Genomic DNA, 20,782 nt, shown 5'->3' with positions numbered 1-20,782 from the left:
TAAATCCAATAGGGATTTCAGGAGAAACTCAGACTGGTTAGAATGTGGCACTCACTAGCACCGACAAATAGCATGGATGCATTTAAGGGGAAGCTAGAGACACACATGAGGGGGGAAAGGAATGGAAGGATATGTTGATGGGGTGAGATGAGGAGAGGTGGGAGGAGGCTGGTGTGGAGCATAAACCCCGGCACAGACCAGTTGGGCCAAATGGCCTGTTTCTGTGCTGTACATTCTATGTAATTCCTTACACACAAAATTGCCTATTATTTTTATCTAAAATTAGGAATCTCAGTCTGAGAAAATACCACAATGGCTGATGTGGGAATTGGAACATTTCCATTTGACCCCAGAGGTTTTGGAAAGGAATATTGATGGGGACAGAGTGGAGTGAGCTTTGCCCCGCACCCGATGCTGATACTGGATGGCCGCTGTGGAAAAGCATTCCGTTCCCTATCACTGAGCATTAAATAATTATCCCAAAATATTTTACAAAGCAAAACAAAAATATTGATGATTCTTTGCTGCTGTGTCCTCTCTCTCCATGCCGTATACAGTCTTCAGACAGTGTGACTTGCTCTCTGATCTCTGCCAGGGCTGCAGCAACACCACTTGCTTGGCAGATGTACAATGAGACTTCGGATCAACTCCCTTGCAATTATTTCCTCCCTTCTCAGGTCCTAGAAGAAGCCCCTAGCTTTGTTTATTGACCTTCCATGGGAGTACGGATGTCACAGCATCGCACAACTAAGTCCAGAATGCGATTTAATTATGCAGCAAAGAATGTAGTTTATAATATATATAGTTCTGTTTAGTGAATCAAGATGACTTCATGTTTCAGAAGAACAAAGTTCGAGTGGTTTTATTAATGCCATCTCAAATCTGCCAACGTATTACTGCCTTGCAACACGCTAATATGTTGAAGGGTTCAAGGCAACAAGATAAACATCAACATTAGAAATACGTTTCTTTACCCAAAAAGTAATAGAATTATAAAATAAGTTGCCAGGGAGGACGTTGAATCAGATTGACTCGAGGCAGTTGGATGTAATTCTGAGAAAACTCATTAAGGGATATGGGAAGAAGTTTTGTGGTGAAACTGATCCATCACAGAAAGTGGAAACAGAAAATGCTGTAAACGCTCAGCAAGTAAGGCACCATCTATGGATAGAGGGCAGTTGGGGTAATGTTTCAGGCCAATGACTTTTCATCAGAACCATCACAGAAAGGACAGGCATGTGGTGACTCATGTTCTTTGCCGGTTCCTAAAATTTCTTGCGTTCTTTATCATCATCATCATCATAGGCAGTCCCTCGAAGCATAGAAACATAGAAAATAGGTGCAGGAGTAGGTCATTCGGCCCTTCGAGCCTGCACCGCCATTCAACAAGATCATGGCTGATCACCCACCCCAGCACCTACCCCCCCCTCCCCTCCACACCCCCGACCCCCCCCCCCCCCAGCCGCAAGGACCACATCCAACTCCCTCCCGAACACATCCAATGAACTGGCATCAACAACAACTCCATTGTAGGGAACCCCACAGGCCAACAACTCCCCGAGCGAAGAAGTCTCTCCCAATCCCAGCCCCAAACAGCCCACCCCCCATCCCAAGAGCGTGCCACCCCCTGGCTCCGGACCCACCCAACACCGGGAACACTCCCCCCGCACCCAACCCGCCCTGTCCCGGCAGAATCCTTCCCAAATGCCGAACACCCCCGGATGTCAAGCCCCCAGCCCCGGCCACCCCGGAGCCACGCCCCCGCGACACCAACAACACCACATCCACCAACCGCCATCTGCGCAGTCAACCCGTCCACCCCACTCCGAACACTCCCCGCACCAAGGCACAGAGCCTCCAGGCCTGCCCCTCCAACACACTTCGCCCCCCCCAGACCTCCGCTGCAATGTGGCCCCTGGGTTTCTCCGCCTCCCCACCTCCAGCACTCTCCCCTCCATCCCCCGCCCTCGTCTCCCCTCATCTTCCCTCTGCCTCCCCGCACAGACTCCCATCTTGGGGGCGGTAACCTTCTGGGGTAGGGAATTTTAGCCCCCAGCATGGAAGTTCTGCTCCCGCCGCAGAATTGGCCTTACCACCCCTCAATGGAAGCGGAGTGCAATGACTTGCTTCCACGCCAAAAAGGGATGAGTTCACAGGTGTTTCGATGAGGACCTAATATTCCAGGTCCTGAGCTACATCCTGAAGGGTGGAAGATGCCTGTGCGTGGATTGTTTTAACGTGGGGTGGCCGTTGCACACCAGCCACCACACGGGCTTGACAGAGCGAGGTCTTGGTCCAGTGGTAAGGATTACCCAAGGTGACTGGAGACCAGCTCTGCTGCACGGGCCTAGTGCGCACATATCGCAGTGTGGGCTGGGCCCGTGCTGCCCCTGGGCTCTCGCCTCTCCTGGTTTTATAAGTTACCAGCTGATCTCTTGGTGGCATTGCCCATGGATGGTTTGGTTTCTGGAGCATGGTTGTGGTGGTGCTCTGGTGAGAATGAGCTGTGTTTCACCCGGCAAATTCCTATATGGTCACTGCTCTGGTGCTCGCTGCAGGAGGAGAGAGAAATGGCCACCTCCTGAGAGCAATTGGAGACTTTTTCGCTGAGGTGAGTTTCTGTGGACTGGCGGCTGCTTTTAAATCTGCAGCTCCTGCCTTGGGGGAAGAGCCTGGGTCAGAAAAAAACAGCAGGAAATGACTGTCTTTGTTTCCTTTTATATTTTTGACCCTTTGATGTGTGACGTTTGAAGTGTGTGTTGTGCTTTGCTGTAGGTTTTGTTCGGAAGGATGCATTGCCTCTGGGAACATTCTCCAAGTACACCTGGCAGATCACAAATGTTCTTCAGGTCAAACAGATATTTGATACCCCTGAGGTAGGCAACATCGCTGTACAAAAGGGGGTTCTGAAATGTGGGGGTGCGGGTCTGCAGTAAGGTCACAATCGTCCCACTTAGCAAGGACCAAGACTTAAGAACATACGAAATAGGAGCAGGAGTAGGCCATTTGGCCCCTCGAGCCTGCTCCGCCATTCAATAAGATCATGGCTGATCTGATCTTGGTCTTAACTCCACTTCCCTGCCTGCTCCCCATAATCCTTGACTCCCTTATCATTCAAAAACCTGTCTATCTCCACCTTAAATATATTCAATGACCCAGCCTCCACAGCTCTCTGGGGTAGAGAATTCTACAGATTTCCACAGATTTACAACCCACTGAGAGAAGAAAGTCCTCCTCGTTTTAAATGGGCAACCCCTTATTCTGAAACTATGTCCCCTAGTTCTAGATTCCCCCACTAGGGGAAACATCCTCTCTGCATCTACCCTGTCGAGCCCCCTCAGAATCTTATACGTTTCAATAAGATCACCTCTCATTCTTCTAAATTCCAATGAGTATAGCCCCAATTTGCTCAATCTTTCTTCGTACAACAACCTCTTCATCTCAGGAATAAACCTCGTGAACCTTCGTAAAGACTTGAGTATCAACAAGAGAAAACGCTAGCTACTGCATCTTCCGCTTTGTATGGAGATGCAGGGAGGTGTCCTATGTGGCTCGCTCACTGACTCATCATGTTTTAGTGCTGCTTCATACAATCATACAACACAGAAGGAGGCCAGTTGGTCCACCATGCCAGTGCTGACTCTTTGAAAGCGAAGCTCTTTCCCCATAGCCCTGCAAATCTTTATTTTTCAAGTATATATCCAATTTGCTTTCGAAAGTTACTACTGAATCTGTTTCCACGCTCTTTCAGGCAGTGCATTCCAGATTGTAACAACTCGTTGCGTTTAATTTAAAAAAATTCTCATCTCCCTCTGCTCCCCCCACGGTTCTTTTGCCAGTTACCTCAAAGCTGTGTCCACTGGTTACTGACCCTCCTGTCAGAAGAACCAGTTTCTCCTTATTACTCAAAAACCTCTAACTTTAAACTCCTCTGTTAAACTAGCTTCTCTAGTCTCTCCGCCATTGCAGCAAATCTCCTCCGCACCCTTTCATTTTGCCATCCACTGTCTGAATCAAGCATTCCCGGATTAGGAACAACAAATTAAACGCAGAATAAAGGTGTCTCAACACTGGTGTTGAAATTCTGACTGCAAATTTTAGCAGAAACCCCAGCCAAGTGGCCTCCTATTGTTCTGGAAGTTGCTCTGGATCTGTGGTCGTTGCCCGTTTTTACAACTCAATATTTTTATGTTGCTAAAATTAGCAAAGATAATAACTTTGGTCCCAATGTGCCGTAAATCCAGAAGGCCACCAACCTATTGCAACTGCCTGATACTTACATTGGACGCATCGGTCGTTCCTGCAGCCTCTCAGTAGGTGAGACGGAAAATTGTGGCTAGTTCTCAGCTGGGTTAAAGCCTACTAGGAATGGATAGAAGTAGCTAAATATGTCTTGCTCAACATCATGCAGTGCCGCCCTACGGAGGAGGATATCAACTAAGTAGATTCTTATGTTCTTATAGTTCAGACCCAGCTCCCAAAGCCTGACCATTTAAGCACTGAAGTTAATGGGTCTGGGAGCCTTTTGCCACAGCATACAATTAGCAAGTCTGGTTCTTTTTTAACAACTAAATTGATCACGAGTGTCAAGCATGTATGCTTAGCATAAATGTTAGTGCTATAATGCATTGGGACAGGGAGCAGAAGGACACAGATTTAGGCCCATGAGCCTTGAAATGGTGAGTGCCTAATATTGGCCATCAGTGCTGGGCAGAGGCCAAACACATTGGAGCGCAGAGGGAGGAAAATGGTAACCATAGACCTGCGCACACAAAGACAGACAGACATTCTAGGCTACGAACATTACATTAATCTTAGTGCTCTGTATGGTAGCAAAATGGCTCTTGGGATTTGTAACAACCGAGTAGGATCTAATCCAGTTCTCTTTATTCCATCTCTCAGATGCCCCTGGAGGTTACCCGCAGTTTCATTGAAAACCGCGACGGCACCTACGAGTTGTTTAAGTGCCCGAAGGTTCAAGTAGAAAGTATTGCAGAGGCTTACGGCCGAGTGGAGAAGCAGCCATCAATTCGGCCGCTGGAACTCAAGACCTTCCTGAGAGTTGGTGAGTCTGCCTGTGCAGTTTTTGTTGCCGAAACTGCTGATAATTGGTTGTTTTTATTTTTAATGTAAGTCTCCGAGGGAGAATATCGACGCTGCCACTGTCCCTTGCACCCACGGACTTTAATTTTGCTAACAAATCTATTATGTGGTACTTTGTCAAACACCTTTTGAAAGTCCATATACACAACAACAACCACATTACCCTCATCAACCCTCTCTGTTACAATGTGATGTTAAACTGAGCAGTTCTGTCTGTCTGTTCTAGTGATTCAAATGACTATTCAATGAAAAGCCGGAATTTCCCTTAGTGTCTTGACCAACATTCTTCCTCAACCAACACCACCAAAAACAGATTTGCTGGATATCCATCTTACTGTTATTTGTGGGATCTTGCTGTGAACAAAATTACTGCCACATTTGCCTGCTTAAGATGGTGACAATACTTCAAAGTAATTACATAGTAACATTTTCATGCAGGGGAAGACCTTTGCCTAACTATCCACAGCATTCCTTGGTGCATTTCTAATAACCCTGAATCCTTGTTAAAAAGAACGTGTCTTAATTCCGTTTTGAAACCCATTAAGGTTTCTTGTCCCATCACCCGTGCCAGTAATCTCTTCCAAATACTTACCACCCTTTTAGAAAAAATGCTTCTCCTGCATTTCCGACTTGCTTTTGTTCTCCTTAGTTTGTAAATATCTCCTGTGCTTAAATTCTGTTCACAGCAGAAAAGCTTACTTCGATCCAAACAGTCTTAAGTCTTTCATCTATCATTTCAAGAGAGATAAGCCCCGGGGTAGTCAATTGTTTCTTAAATGTCATTCCCTTAAATTCTGGGATCAACTTCTGCGTACTGTCAGCTGTGGCTCAGTGGGTAGCACTCTCGCGTAGAAACATAGAAACATAGAAAATAGGTGCAGGAGTAGGCCATTCGGCCCTTCTAGCCTGCACCGGCATTCAATGAGTTCATGGCTGAACATGCAACTTCAGTACCCCATTCCTGCTTTCTCGCCATACCCCTTGATCCCCCTAGTCAGAGGGTTGTGGGTTCGAGTCCCACTCCAGGGGCTTGAACACAAAAATGTAGGCCGACACTCCAGTGCAGTGCTGAGGGAGTGCTGCACTGTCGGAGGTCCCGCCTTTCGGACGAGATGTTAAACCGAGGCCCCCTTTGCTCTCTCAGGTGGACGTAAAAGATCCCATGGCACTATTTCGAAGAAGAGCAGGGGAGTTATCCCCGGTGTCCCGGGCCAATATTTTTCCCTCAATCAACATAACAAAAACAGATTATCTGGTCATTATCACATTGCTGTTTGTGGGAGTTTGCTGTGCCAAGATACTCTGTAAATGCATGCCCTTTTATGTCTCTGCTTACTGACTGATGTTAGATGAATATTTTGTGCATCCATTTACAGAGTATCTTGACACATCTCTGTGAAATGTATGAGTACTTTATCTACAATGAATTACTTTAGTTATATAGAGAAAGGCAAAAGCCATTTTGCACACAGCAAGGTGTCAAAAATAGCAATGAGATGAATGCCCAGTTACTTTTTTCTTGGTGGTATAGATTGAGGGAGGAATGTTGGCCAGGACACTGGGAGAACTTCCTGCTCTTCTCTAAACAGTGCCATGAGCTCTTTATCACCCAGCTGAGCCACTGAAGCAGGTAGATGAGGCAATAGTGGACCCAGGGGCTCCATCCTATTTAGGATCACAAGAATCCATATATCATATTTTTATATAGAAAGATGTAGCTATGCCACTATCGTAGCAACTTTAAAATATTTTCTGTGTCTGCTTTCTGGGGGAAGATCCCATAACTCTGTCTCATTTGTAGATATTGCTTCGAAGGAGGATAACATGCCTCTGTTTATGTTGATTGATTAACAAGTGTTGGACACAAACCACACCCGTGTGACAGAAATAATTAATATTGATCACTGGGCTACCCACTAATACTTAGTCTGTTGCGGCTATTACAGGCCCATGCAATGGTTATCCCATGGCGTGGTCCTGTGAGCAAGACTTTCAGCCATTGCTTAGACCTGAAGGCGAATGAATTGCTTGAGTCAAAGACTTGGGGGACACACACTGTTGTGCTTTTGAAAACTATTTTGAAGTAACATTTTTGATTAATTGTGAAGGTACCCATTTTATTTTATTTAATCTTAGTTTGGATATCAGAGGGTAGAGAGATAGATTTAGAGATATGGTAGCAGAGTGGTTATGTTACTGGACCAGTAATCCAGAGGTCTGGATTAATGATCCGGAGACACGAGTTTAAATCCCACCACAGCAGCTGGGGAATTTAAATTCAGTTAATTAAATAAATCTGGAACAAATAGCTAGTGTCAGTAATGGTTGACCATCAAACTATCGGATTGTCGTAAAAACCAACCTGGTTCACTAATGTCCTTTAGGGATGGAAATCTGCCGCCCTTACCCGGTCTGGCCTATATGTGACTCCAGGCACACAGTAACGTGGTTGACTCTTAATTGCTCTCTGAAATGGCAGCTCACTACCACCTTCCCGAGGACAATTAGGGACGGCCTTGCCAGCGACGCCCACATCCCATGGCTGGGTCCCATGTTCACCGGTTATCCTATTTGAGTCAGAGGCAAATGGGGGATGGTGCTCTCACTAAAAGCCTTTCATCGTTGATGCATTGCATGAAAATGACTGAGCCAAGAGCTTTTATTATTTTGAAACAAATGGTATTAAATCAGAGTACTGTACTGTAATCTCTTAATCCGCAGGGATTTGTTTTTGCTTCTGTATATTCTTCTTTCTTCATAAATAAATAATTGGTGGTTTTTAGCCTGAGCTAACGGGGCCTCATTTTAAAATCTCATCCCAAGGACAACATTTCTGCTAACGCAGCGCTCCAGGACTGCACTCGAGTGTCAGCATAGATTATCATCTTCAGAGAGTGATTTGAAACCATCAGCTTCTAACTTGGGCGAGAGTATAGCTAACTGAGCCAAACTGACATAATATGCACTGGGAATCATATGCACAGAATGAATTCCTTGAAAGCCCTTTGGTTTATGGTATTTATGGGATAATAGCAAAGTTCAGCTCATCTTGGTCATGTTTCTGTTAGGAAATCTCCAGTGGATTGTAATGTAACGGTGCTGTATTTTATGGCTTTTGTGAAATTCACTGTGGAATTTTCTATTTCATCCAGGGAACATGTCTCCTGACCAGAAAGAGCCAACTCCTTTTATTATCGAATGGATCCCAGATATTCTGCCCAGGTTGAAGATTGGAGAACTGAGGATTAAGCTCGAGTACGGTCACCACCGGAATGGACATGTTGAGTTCAGAGAACAGCACCCTTCTCCAGAACAGACGCTGGAGCTCAGTCCTTCCCTCGGGACCATCAATATTCACTGAAAACAAAGCTTTACGTGGCCACTTCTACCTCTTGTAGGTAGAAAAAAGAAATAAAATCGAGTACAGAATTCAAACGGGACACAAAAGTACCTCTGGAATTGACGTGGATCTTATTGAAGAATTGCAGTCCAAACTGTGCGGGTTTGAAGAGTAATTGCCTCTGAATGACCTGTGGGGTTACATGTCAGTGACCCTACGACTTGCAATCCAGCGCAGTCGTTAATTTAGACTTTGAAAACACATCACAGTATTTAAAAGATCCTTCGTGTGGACATTAGCTCCCTTTGATTTCCATTTTCTCTTTATGTCTAGCAGTCTGTCGACATAACATGTGAATGCTAAGGACACCGTGCTGATCCACAAAAAGTTATTTTAAACTAGGAGTGCAGCCTATATCTGGGTTAATTATTTTTGTCCTCGGGCAATGGCTCAAGTTTGAGTTGCAGCTTATATATGCGTGACAGAGAACCAAAGGAACGGATACCTCGCTCCACAAAATTAAGGAACACGTTTTAAGTGGTCAGGTTTGCAGAAATGCGAGGTGGACATCTCCAGTGGTGATACTGACAGGACTGCAGGGACCTTTAGCTGAGTGGAGACACTCACTCCCCAGGCTCACACAACACTGGCAGGAATCCGTCAATCCTGAAGCTGTACCTGGCATGAATCATTGCCGGCAGGGGAGAAGGGGAACAGTTCTGGGCCGTTCCAGGATGCAAAGAACAGTCAAAGCAAGAATATTCAACTTTGCATTATGAATGGCAGTTAATGCATAAAGCTTTAAAAATGAATTCCTTGCAGTATCTCCTCTGTTATTGAACAGTTTTTCATGATTGTACTTGTTGCATACCATGTGTCTAAATACCAGACTGTGTGGCAACTGAGAAAGAATTTGTATTTATATAGCCCTTCATCAGGTCCTTAGAGTGCACAAAAGTGCTTTACAACTAATTATTTTTGAAGTGCAGACACTCTTATTCTTCAGGAAAACAAGACAGCAAGGTCCCACAAACAGCAAATGAGATAAATGACCAGTTAATCTGTTTTTGGTGGTGTTGGTTCATGGTGAAATGATGGCCAAGGCACCGGGATAACTCCCTGCTGCTCTTTGAATCTATTATACCCACCGGAACAGGCATCTGGGGTCTCAGTTTAACATCTCATCCGAAAGACAGCACCTCTTACTGTGCAGCACTCCCAGGGTACAGCACTGGAGTGTCAGTCTAGATCATTTGCTGAAGTATCACAGTGGCGCTTGAACCTGCAACCTTCTAACTCACAGGTGAGAGCAGAAGATAGATACCCTTATCTTTTTTGTTGATCTTATTTTCTTCTTTGCTGGTTCTACTGCAGCACCTAGAAATGTGTAACCCGCATTTAAACTTGCATTTTTATATAGCGCCTTTCACGATCTCGGGTTGTCCCAAAGCGCTTTATAGGCACTTTGAAGTTTAGCCACTTTTGTAATGTAGGGCAATACAGCGCACAGCAAGCTCCCACAAATAGCAATGCAATTATGACCAGATAAACTGATTTTGGTGATGTTGGTTGAGGGATAAATATAGGCCAGAACACCGGGAGAAAGCTCCCCTGATCTTCTACGAAATCGGGTCTGGGGATCTTTTGTGTCCACCTGAGAGAGCAGGTTTAACAATTTATCCGAAAGACAACATCTCGGAAAGCGCAGCACTCCGTCAGGACTGCGCTGAAGTGTCAGCCTAGATTATGTGCTCAAGTCTCTGTAATGGGGATTGAACCACGGCCCCCTGACTTGGAGGTGAGAGTGTTATCACTGATCCAAGGCTGACACCTTTGTATGTAACTGACGTGGCAAAAGTAACATGTCGTGACCTTCCCGGGCTGGACAGCAATTTCATAAACATTCCCTCCCCCCCCCCCCCATACTTTCTGTCTCTAAAGGCACGGATTCATGCTGAGATACTCGTACTTCGCTCAAGTGATCATTGTGTGCAGTTTTGGTCTCCTAATCTGAGGAAGGATATTCTTGCTATTGAGGGAGTGCAGAGAGGCTCACCAGACTGATTCCCGGGATGGCAGGACTGACATATGAAGAAAGACTGGATCTGAAGAAAGATTGTATTCACTGGAATTTAGAAGAATGAGAGGGGATCTCATAGAAACATATAAAATTCTGACGGGACTAGACAGGTTAGATGTTGGAAGAATGTTCCCGATGTTGGAGAAGTCCAGAACCAGGGGTCACAGTCTAAGGATAAGGGGTAAGCCATCTAGGACCGAGATGAGGAGAAACTTTTTCACAAAGAGAATTGTGAACCTCAAAGTTGTTGAGTCCAGTTCGTTGGATGTATTCAAATGGGAATTAGATGTGGCCCTTACGGCCAAAGGGATCAAGGGGTATAGAGAGAAAGCAGGAATGGGGTACTGAAGATGCATGATCATATTGAATGGTGGTGCAGGCTCGAAGGGTCGAATGGCCTGTTCCTGCACCTATTTTCCATGTTTCCTTCGATGTGCTCCCAGTCAGTGAGTGTAAGCAGGAATAAAAACAGAGAATGCTGGAAATCTCAGCAGGTCAGGCAGCATCTGTGGAGAGAGAAATAGAGTTAATGTTTCAGGTCGACAACCCCCTTCATCAGAGAGTTCACTGAAGAGGCACATCTCATCTAAATCCAATGTTGCTATTACCCATTAACGCAATAGCTGTCGCTGTGTAGCAATCAAACTGATCCCTTTCTCCCCCTCCTTGCTGGTGCCTTCTGCAATGCTCACTCTGCTACCACAGACTGAAGGTTGAACCTGATAACTTCCTGGCCTGTAGTGGTGGTCCACACCAGGGAGTGATTTAACTCACTGAGCCATCGGGTAAGGGGTTGGGGGTTGGAAGCTGATGCAGGTTAATAACCCTGCTGGCTTGCCAAGCTACTGTTTGAAACAGCACACCTTAGGTCAAAGGCAACCTGTGAGTTTCAAGTTGGCACCTTGGAGAGGAGCAGTTACAGTAACATAGGCAGGTGTATTAAAGAACTCCCTGCACTTGTAAAACTAAGTTCAAACTTTATTTGTTTAAAAAAAAGTCTTAGTTCTATAGAGTTGAAACATTGGAATTACTGAGTACTGAGTTCCTTTGCCCCGTTCTCTCAGACTGTGGGGAGAGCGAGCAAGAGCAATTACTCATCTGACATTCTCAGGATTACACTGCCTAAGTTTTTACATTTCCTAATGACTTTTCAATGAATTATGTTATGGTGTTTGTCCAGAAAGCCTGCACGGATATACAGTGGGCGTTAACTGAGCTGGTTTGATCCTGCCCCCAATTGTGAAAATACTGTAGGGGTTTTGTGGAAAGCCTATATAATTCTGCCTATATAATCAGTTTGCATTTCCTGCATTGTGTTCTTGGTGAAATATTCTATCTGTTTTTGAATTCTCCATACTGTTCGTGAAAGAATTGCAGTTTGCTAAATATTTTCACTTTTAATGTTTTAAAAAAAAAAAAATCTTCATTTTACTAGATGGCGCCTTGAGAACATTGAGCAAGCTAATTCATTGTCCACAACAAGATGTGAGCAGGGAACCTTCTCTGTGGTTAGGGTTCAAAATCAGCCTGCAGTGCTGGGATGGAATTCTTCTGTCTGTTGGTTGCAGGTTTATAATCCATTAGGTGTCTCTTCACAGTGCAAAACTGCCTGTTAATTGGTCAAAAGGAACTATCCAAAGGAAAATGATTGTCGGAAGTCAGTCAACGGAGCCCCAGGATATCACTGCAGGAGTTCCTCAGGGAAACGTTCTCGGAATATGGCCGTCGCTAGGAAGGCCAGCACTTATTGCCCATCTCTAGTTGCCTTGAGAAGGTGATGGTGGGCCGCTGCCTTTGAACTGCTGAGGTATTCTTTGTAGCGGGTTGGATACAACTAAGTGGCTTATTCGGGCAGTTAAGAGACAACCACGTTGGTGTGGGACTGGAGTTTCCTATAGGCCAAACCAGGTAAGGACAGAAGGTTTCCTTCGCTAAAGGGCATGAGTGAACCAGTTTTGTTTGTATCAATCAGATAGTTTCATGGTCACTTTATACTGATACCAGCGTTAAATTTCCCAATTTTTAAAAAACAGCTGTTCAAATTCTGAAACTGCCATGGTGGGATTCGAACTTGCATTCTCTGGATTACACTACCCTACCCAGATGGGACTTCTTAAAGCTTCTCCATCTCAACGCCTCCAGAGTCTCTAAATTGTCAGATTGCTTGTCCAACGTCCAGTTCTAGATGAGCAGAAATTTTCTCCAATTGAATATCGGGAAGGCCGAAGCCATTGTCTTTGGTCCCCACCACAAACTCCGTTCCTTAGCCACTGACTCCATCCCTCTCCCCAACTTCTGTCTGAGACAACCTTGGTGTCATATTTGACCCTGAAATGAGCTTTCGACCACATATCCGCAGCATAACTAAGACCGCCTATTTCCACCTCCGTAACATCGCCCGTCTCCGCCCTTGCCTCAGCTCATCCGCTGCTGAAACCCTCATTCATGCCTTTGTTACCTCTAGACTTGACTATTCCAACGCACTCCTGCACATTCTACCCTACGTAATCTGGCGATGATCCAAAACTCGGCTGCCCCGTGTCCTAACTCGCACCAAGTCACGCTCACCCATCACCCCTGTGCTCGCTGACCTACATTGGCTTCCGGTTAAGCAGCGCCTCGATTTCAAAATTCTCATCCTTATTTTCAAATCCCTCCACGGCCTCGCCCCTGCCCATCTCTATAACTCTATAATCTCCTCCAGCCTCACAACCGCCCCCCCCCCCAAAAAAAATATCTGCACTCCTCTAATTCTGCCTTCTTTGAGCATCCCTGATTATAATCATTCAACCATTGGTGGCCATGCCTTCTGTTGCCTGGACCCCAAACTCTGGAACTCCCTGCCTAAACCTCTCTGTCTCCACCTCTCTTTCCTCCTTCAAGACGCTCCTTAAAACCTACCTCTTTGACCAAGCTTTTGGTTACCTACCCTAATTTCTACTTATGCGGCTTGGTGTCCAGATGTTTTATCTCAAATTGCACCTGTGAAGCGTCTGGGGATGTTTCACTACATTAAAGACGCTATATAAATACAAGTTGTTGTTGATACAAGGCTCAAATCAGAAGTGTGATGGAATACTCACCTGGTTGGGTGCAGTGCACCAGCATTTGAAGCTTGACACCATGCAAGACAGAGCAAATCTGGTTGTTTCGTGCCCCTATCACTGGGCTCAATATCCACCTTCGTCCTCGCACTTCGTGGCTGCCATATGTACGATACCAAGATTACTGCGACAACACCTCACTCACCCGCAGCCTCTACCACCTAGATCAATCTCATGGGTACATCACCTCCAAGTTCACCTCATATCGCACTCAAACATGTAGGCCCATCAGTATAATTGAGTGATGTCAGCTCTGCATTGCCCAAATGAGAGATTGGTACAAAACAACACCTGCAATACAACCACCATAAAATACAAAATCATGAGAGTTTACAGAGGAGGGTATTACGGCTGCAAAATTCAGTGGACTCCATCTGTCTTCCTGGCAGCTATCTGAGGCTGAACCAGACCATTCACAACCTTGGTGTCGTATTTCACTCCGAGATGAGCTTCCAACCACATAGCTGCTCCATTACCAAGACTGCCTACTTATACCAATGTAACATCGCCTGACACCGCCCCTGCCTCAGCTCATCTGCTGCTGAAACTCTCATCCATGCCTTTATTATCCCTAGACTTTGACTATTCCAATGCTCTCCTGGCCAGTCTCTCATCTTTGACCCTACATAAACTTGAGCTCATCCAAAACTCTGCTGTCTGTATCCTAACTCGCACCAAGTCCCGTTCACCCATCACTCCTGTGCTCGCTGACCTGCATTGGCTCCTGGTCTGGCACAAGCCTCAGTTTTAAAATTCTCATCCTTGTCTTCCAGTCCCTCCAATGGCATCGCTCCTATGCCTGTAACCTCCTCCAGCCCGACAACCCCTCAAGATCTTTGCTCACCTCCAATTCTGGCCTCTTGCACATCCCCAATTCTACCATTGATGGCCGTACCTTCAGCTGCCTCGGCCCAAAGCTGTGGAATTCCGCCCCCCACCCCCGCCAAACCTCTTCGCCTCTCCTCCTTTAAAGCTGCCTTATCTGTCCTAATATCTCCTTATGTGGCTCGGTGTCAAATTTTGTTTGATAATGCTCCTGTGTAGCACCTTGGGATATTTTACTAAGTTAAAGGCGCTATATAAATGCAAGTTGTTGGAGTTTTGTTCAATAAATGCTGCCAAATATAACATGACCCTATAGTGATGGGACATGTGATCATTTCTGTTATTGGGATACGGAGTGGGTGCTCTTGACAAGGCTGAATTTCTTGCCCGTCCCTAGTTAACCCTGAGGAGCTGGTGGACCTTCTCCAAGCGCTTCAGTGCTCGAAATGCTGCTCTCACGATGGTGTTGAGTAGGGAATCCCAGGATTTCGATCCTGTGCCGATGAAGGAACGATCTACTGTACACCCACAGCAGACTGGAGTGGGATTTGGAGTTTATGATGTTCCCATGATATTGCTGCTCTTGTCCCGCTGAAGACTTGCATTTAGAGAGCGCCTTTCATCATGATCCCAGGACATCCCAAAGCGCTTTACAGCCAATGAAGTAATGTATAGTCACTGTTGTAATGTAGAAAATGCGGCAGCCAATTTGTGCACGGCAAGTTCCCACAAAGTGATAATGACCCAGATAATCTGTTTTTTGTGATGTTAATTGAGGGATAAATACTGGCCCCAGGACACCGGGAAGAACCCCACCTCTAGGTGGCAGAGGGCGCTTGGTGAGTTGCTGCAGTGAACAGCTGCTCTGATGAAAGATTATTTGAGATTCTGTCCGCACTGGTAATGAGGATTAAAGCCCTTTCAGCTTATTGTAACCGAATTCAATGCAGTCTGCGGCACAACATTGAACCCTGAAATAATACCTGTATTTGTCATCCGGCGTGTCAAATACACAGTCAATATGTATTTGTGCAGCGGGACAGCCGGTTTTTATTTCTGGGGCTATGGCCTGGGACAGAGCGTGCATGTGAAGGACAGCCCCTTTAACTCTCCGCACCCCCCTGCTCACAGACACACAGTCCATCCGACGCAGATTTGTGGATAGAGCCAAATGGATTGACAGGATATCCCGCGCCATCTTCCCACTCACATTCCTTCTATTTAATATTTTTTATTGGCTCACAAATAAAAATCATACGGCATCAGGATATTCATGAGGTTTAAATCACCACCATTGCATATATTACTGAAATAATCCGCTACACACACACTATCAGACAGACACACAGACAGAGACATGCAGGCACAGACAAGCGCACATGCACAGACAGAGACACCCACACACAGACAGATCCATAAACACACACAGACACACCCACACACAGAGAAGCAGACACCGAGACAGGCACACCCACACAGACAGACGATACATGCATATACACACACACAGACGAGACAGATACACACAGACACAGACACAGAGACAGATACACACACACAGACAGGCACATGTCAAGCTGAATGATGTGTGAAGTTTCCATTGGGTCCACGATGCTGAATCCATCTAATGATTGTTCAGCTCCAGCTGTGGTATATCTACTGTGGAATATTAAATTGTGTAATATGTGCTTTCTGACTGATAGTGTCCCCTATATCAGTACATTCCTGTTATTACACAGTATCCCCTATATCAGAACAGGCCTGTTTTTATAACGTGTCCGCCAATATCAGTACAGTCCAGTCAGCCTAACCTCGGTGGTGGGCAAATTGTTGGAAAAAATTCTGAGGGACAAGATAAATCTTCATTTAGAAAGACACGGATTAATCAAGGACAGTCAGCATGGATTCGTTAAGAGAAGGTCGTGTCTGACTAACTTGATTGAATTTTTTGAGAACGTAACGAGGAGGGTCAATATCTACATAGATACCTGGGGGAACACAAAAAGTTAGTATTCAGATACAGCAAGTAATCTGTTATTATGTTGACACTGTCATATCAAGTACAAGCAGTAAATGGGGGATAGGGGAGGGATACAGTAAATGGGGGGAATAGGGGAGGGCACCAGTAAATGGGGGATAGGGGAGGGGCACCAGTAAATGGGGGATAGGGGAGGGGCACCAGTAAATGGGGGATAGGGGAGGGGCACCAGTAAATGGGATAGGGGAGGGGCACCAGTAAATGAGGGCAGATAGGGGGGGGGCACCAGTAAATGGGGGATAGGGGAGGGGCACCAGTAAATGGGGGCAGATAGGGGAGGGGCACCAGTAAATGGGGGATAGTGGAGGGGCACCAGTAAATGGGGGGGGAATAGGGGAGGGGCACCTGTAAATGGGGGATAGTGGAGGGTCACCTGTAAATGGGGGATAGTGGAGGGGCACCAGTAAATGGGGGGGATAGTGGAGGGGCACCAGTAAATGGGGGCAGATAGGGGAGGGGCACCAGTAAATGGGGGATAGTGGAGGGGCACCAGTGAATGGGGGGGAATAGGGGAGGGGCACCAGTAAATGGGGGATAGGGGAGGGGCACCAGTAAATGGGGGGAATAGAGGAGGGGCACCAGTAAATGGGGGGGATAGAGGAGGGGCACCAGTAAATGGGGGATAGGGGAGGGGCACCAGTAAATGGGGGGGATAGAGGAGGGGCACCAGTAAATGGGGGATAGGGGAGGGGCACCAGTAAATGGGGGGATAGGGGAGGGGCACCAGTAAATGGGGGGAATAGGGGAGGGGCACCAGTAAATGGGGGGAATAGGGGAGGAGCACCAGTAAATGGGGTGGAATAGGGGAGGGGCACCAGTAAATGGGATAGTGGAGGGGCACCAGTAAATGGGGGGAATAGGGGAGGGGCACCAGTAAATGGGGGGAATAGGGGAGGGGCACCAGTAAATGGGGGATAGTGGAGGGGCACCAGTAAATGGGGGGGAATAGGGGAGGGGCACCAGTAAATGGGGGGGATAGAGGAGGGGCACCAGTAAATGGGAGATAGAGGAGGGGCACCAGTAAATGGGGGGGATAGAGGAGGGGCACCAGTAAATGGGGGATAGGGGAGGGGCACCAGTAAATGGGGGGATAGGGGAGGGGCACCAGTAAATGGGGGGAATAGGGGAGGGGCACCAGTAAATGGGGGGAATAGGGGAGGGGCACCAGTAAATGGGGGATAGGGGAGGGGCACCAGTAAATGGGGGGGGATAGAGGAGGGGCACCAGTAAATGGGGGGGATAGGGGAGGGGCACCAGTAAATGGGGGGGATAGGGGAGGGGCACCAGTAAATGGGGGGGATAGAGGAGGGGCACCAGTAAATGGGGGGGATAGGGGAGGGGCACCAGTAAATGGGGGGGATAGGGGAGGGGCACCAGTAAATGGAAGATAGGGGAGGGGCCCAGGGGCAGCACGGGCCAGCCCACACTGCGATGTGAGCGCACTAGGTCCGTGCAGCAGAGCAGGTCTCCAGTTGTCCTGGTTAACACTTGCCACTGGACCAAGGCCTCGCTCTGTCGAGCCCGTGGGGTGACTGGTGTACAACGGCCACCACATGTTAAAACAATCCACACACAGGCATCTTCCACCCCCTTTTAATTGGAGTTCAGGACTGGAACATCGGGTCCTTCATTGAAACATCTGTGAACTCATGTGGTAGCAAGTCATCCTGGTCCGAGGATGACATTTTGATGACTGTGCACTTGGAGAAACAGAGAAGTTGGAGCTTTGAAACAGGAGTTAACACGCGTTGGGAGACCTGCGTCCTGATTGGTTCCCGGACGCTTTAATTTGGATACACCCAGGTCCCGCCCCCTCCGCCCTCTGATTGGCTGCGGGACTGGTTTGTATCTCTTTGCCCTGTTTGTTACACGGAGCTCTTTGTCTTTGGGAAGGGGGTAAGTGCAGTGGATGGGATTTGAGACACACACACACACACCTCAAGCTGCCAGCCCGCGGTGGGTGCTGTAGCAAGTGCTGACACACCAGGGTCTGCCTGCAAAGTGCTCGTTGTTTCTGTGGTTGCATTCAGTCTTGCTGCAAGTAGGCCGGGACCTTTCAGTCTCTGATACTGTAACACGCTCCGGGTTGGAGCAATGTCCAGCTGGAGGTTATTCGGATCTCTGTGCGGGACCTGGGACTGGCGTCTTTCTGTGTCACCCGGCTGCTGTGAGACCGCGCTTGTGATAAATTCAATTATATCCAGCTTGGAATTGGAGTCTCAGATTGGGGACGTGCACGGCGTATGATAGCATAATGAGTCTTGCCCTGAAAGAATGATCATTCATTCTGCTTATACGGTGTACTTGAAATTCTACCACACATCTCAAGAGTTTACAGTTTTGGGAAACAAAAAGGTAAAGTTAATCAACTCACTTGTGCATTGCCTGCTGTGTGAAATGAAAAAGAGATTCACAATATAAAAGAACAAAATGAACAAAATGAAGAAAGCCTTCAACTTATTCGGCAGTTAAAGGAGGGAGAAATGCAACATTTGAGACAGGAAATTGATCGATTAAACCACAGTATTAGGCAATTAGAAAGAGGGGCCGAACAGGCAGCTTTGTTGCTCAAATTTAAATGCCACAGCAGCCGTACTTGAAGCGAATGAAAACAAATTAGAGTTAAAAATATATAAATTGGAAAGTTTGGGGCTCCGGCAAGAGGTCAAAGATGCTCGGGGCGGGGCGGGGGGCATTAAGGGAAGTAATTAAGCCACACACGGAGGCAGACCACTCCTGGTGCCAACTAGAAATAGCAAGGCTAAAATGTAAGTTAGGAGAGCAGCAGGCCCTGGTATCCGTAGTAATACAGGGAGCCATAACCGAGAGAGCGTGGAGGCCCCGACCTTCGAGAGACCATCGGAGGCAGGTCGGGGCCATGGACAGCGTGGCGGTGTACCACGGCAAGGTACAGCGCGAGCTGGTGCAGGAGGGCGACGGCAGCGAAGAGGGCGACTGGATTGGACGTCATCAAGGTCCAGGTCGGTGATTGGAGCGCGGGCAGGTACAGCAGGAGCGGCGAGAGATTGTGGAGCGATGTGATCGGGGCCCAGGAGAGGCGTGAGTTCGGGGCCAGTGGCCCAGCGGCAGCACGGGCCCAGCCCACACTGCGATATGTGCGCGCACTAGGTCCGTGCAGCAGAGCAGGGTCTCCAGTTGTCGTGGTTAACCCTTGCCACTGGGCCAACACCTAGTCTGTCAAGCCCGTGTAGTGACTGGTGTGCAACAGCCACCACACCTCAAAAAAATCCACGCACAGGCATCTTCCACCCTTCAGGACCTGGAATTAATTCATTGAAATCCCTGTGAACTCATCCCTTTTTGGCGTGGAAGCAAGTCACCCTCAATATGAGGGACTGCCTATGATTGTTGGGTAGGTCCTTCGCAAACACCACAATATAGAAAGTCTGTATCAGCATTGCTGATGAGCGCGGTATCAAAGCAGCCCGGTTACTCAGCAATACGCTTGCGTCTCCTTTCTGTCTTTGGCTACCCAAACAAAACTATACACCAGAGTTACAAACTCACAATGTTTTCATTTTCAAATGTACAATTGTTTATTTTTGCCCGGATGCTAGGTACAACTACGATAAGCTAAATAAGAGGGCAGATACCTCCTCACAGGAAAGCTAAATCAGTCATCATTACTTGCGCAATTATCAATTCATTTTACCGCACACTATCATCCCTCACTCCTGCCCGCCACCCCATCACCGATCTCTGTTTCCCAGCTAATGACTTTGTTAAATTAGCAGATAAAGGAGTTTTATCCAAACGCATGAACGCATTTGTTACCAATATCACAGAACACAAGCTCGGCCCATGAGAGATTTTTCAATGTATTACATTTCCAAGCTTACTGTTAATTGTACCTATATTGTCTCTCGTAGCTGGGTGATATCAGTGTATGGGATACAACACCAGAATCATGACCTCGGCTAACCATACTTTGGATTGTGGCTGCTGTTCTCCTGACTCCTCAGTGCCACGAAGTGTACACCAAACACTGGAGGAAATGGACTTTGACAGAGGTACAGGAGCATTTACGTTTTTAACCAGGGGTGGTCCAGTGACCCGACATATTGGTGTTTTCACACATAAGAACATAAGAAATAGGTGCAGGAGTAGGCCACCTGGCCCCTCGAGCCTGCTCCGCCATTTAATACGATCGTGGCTGATCCGATCATGGACTCAGCTCCACTTCCCTGCCCGCTCCCCATAACCCTTTATTCCTTCATCGCTCAAAAATCTGTCAATCTCCACCTTAAATATATTCAATGAGCCAGCCTCTG

At 47.0% G+C, this 20,782-nt stretch overlaps 1 protein-coding gene across 4 annotated transcripts in view; it reads left to right on the top strand.

Annotated features, from left to right (window-relative positions):
* The window catches only part of c22h2orf42 (chromosome 22 C2orf42 homolog), a 35,286-nt gene extending 14,778 nt beyond the window's left edge, over positions 1–20,508 (top strand). For all 4 annotated transcript variants that reach the window (XM_070866273.1, XM_070866274.1, XM_070866271.1 and 1 more), the window contains 4 exons: positions 2,776–2,876; positions 4,903–5,065; positions 8,256–9,746; positions 20,381–20,508. In XM_070866273.1, the coding sequence (XP_070722374.1) occupies positions 2,776–2,876; positions 4,903–5,065; positions 8,256–8,464 (473 nt within the window). In that variant the 3' untranslated portion in view covers positions 8,465–9,746; positions 20,381–20,508. The remainder of the gene's footprint in view (positions 1–2,775; positions 2,877–4,902; positions 5,066–8,255; positions 9,747–20,380) is intronic.
* Positions 20,509–20,782: the final 274 nt, after the last annotated feature.

This window comes from Pristiophorus japonicus, chromosome 22, assembly GCF_044704955.1.
Source record: "Pristiophorus japonicus isolate sPriJap1 chromosome 22, sPriJap1.hap1, whole genome shotgun sequence".
In the NCBI taxonomy this organism is placed as follows: Eukaryota; Metazoa; Chordata; class Chondrichthyes; family Pristiophoridae; genus Pristiophorus; species Pristiophorus japonicus.
This window is presented reverse-complemented; position numbering and strand designations above follow the sequence as displayed.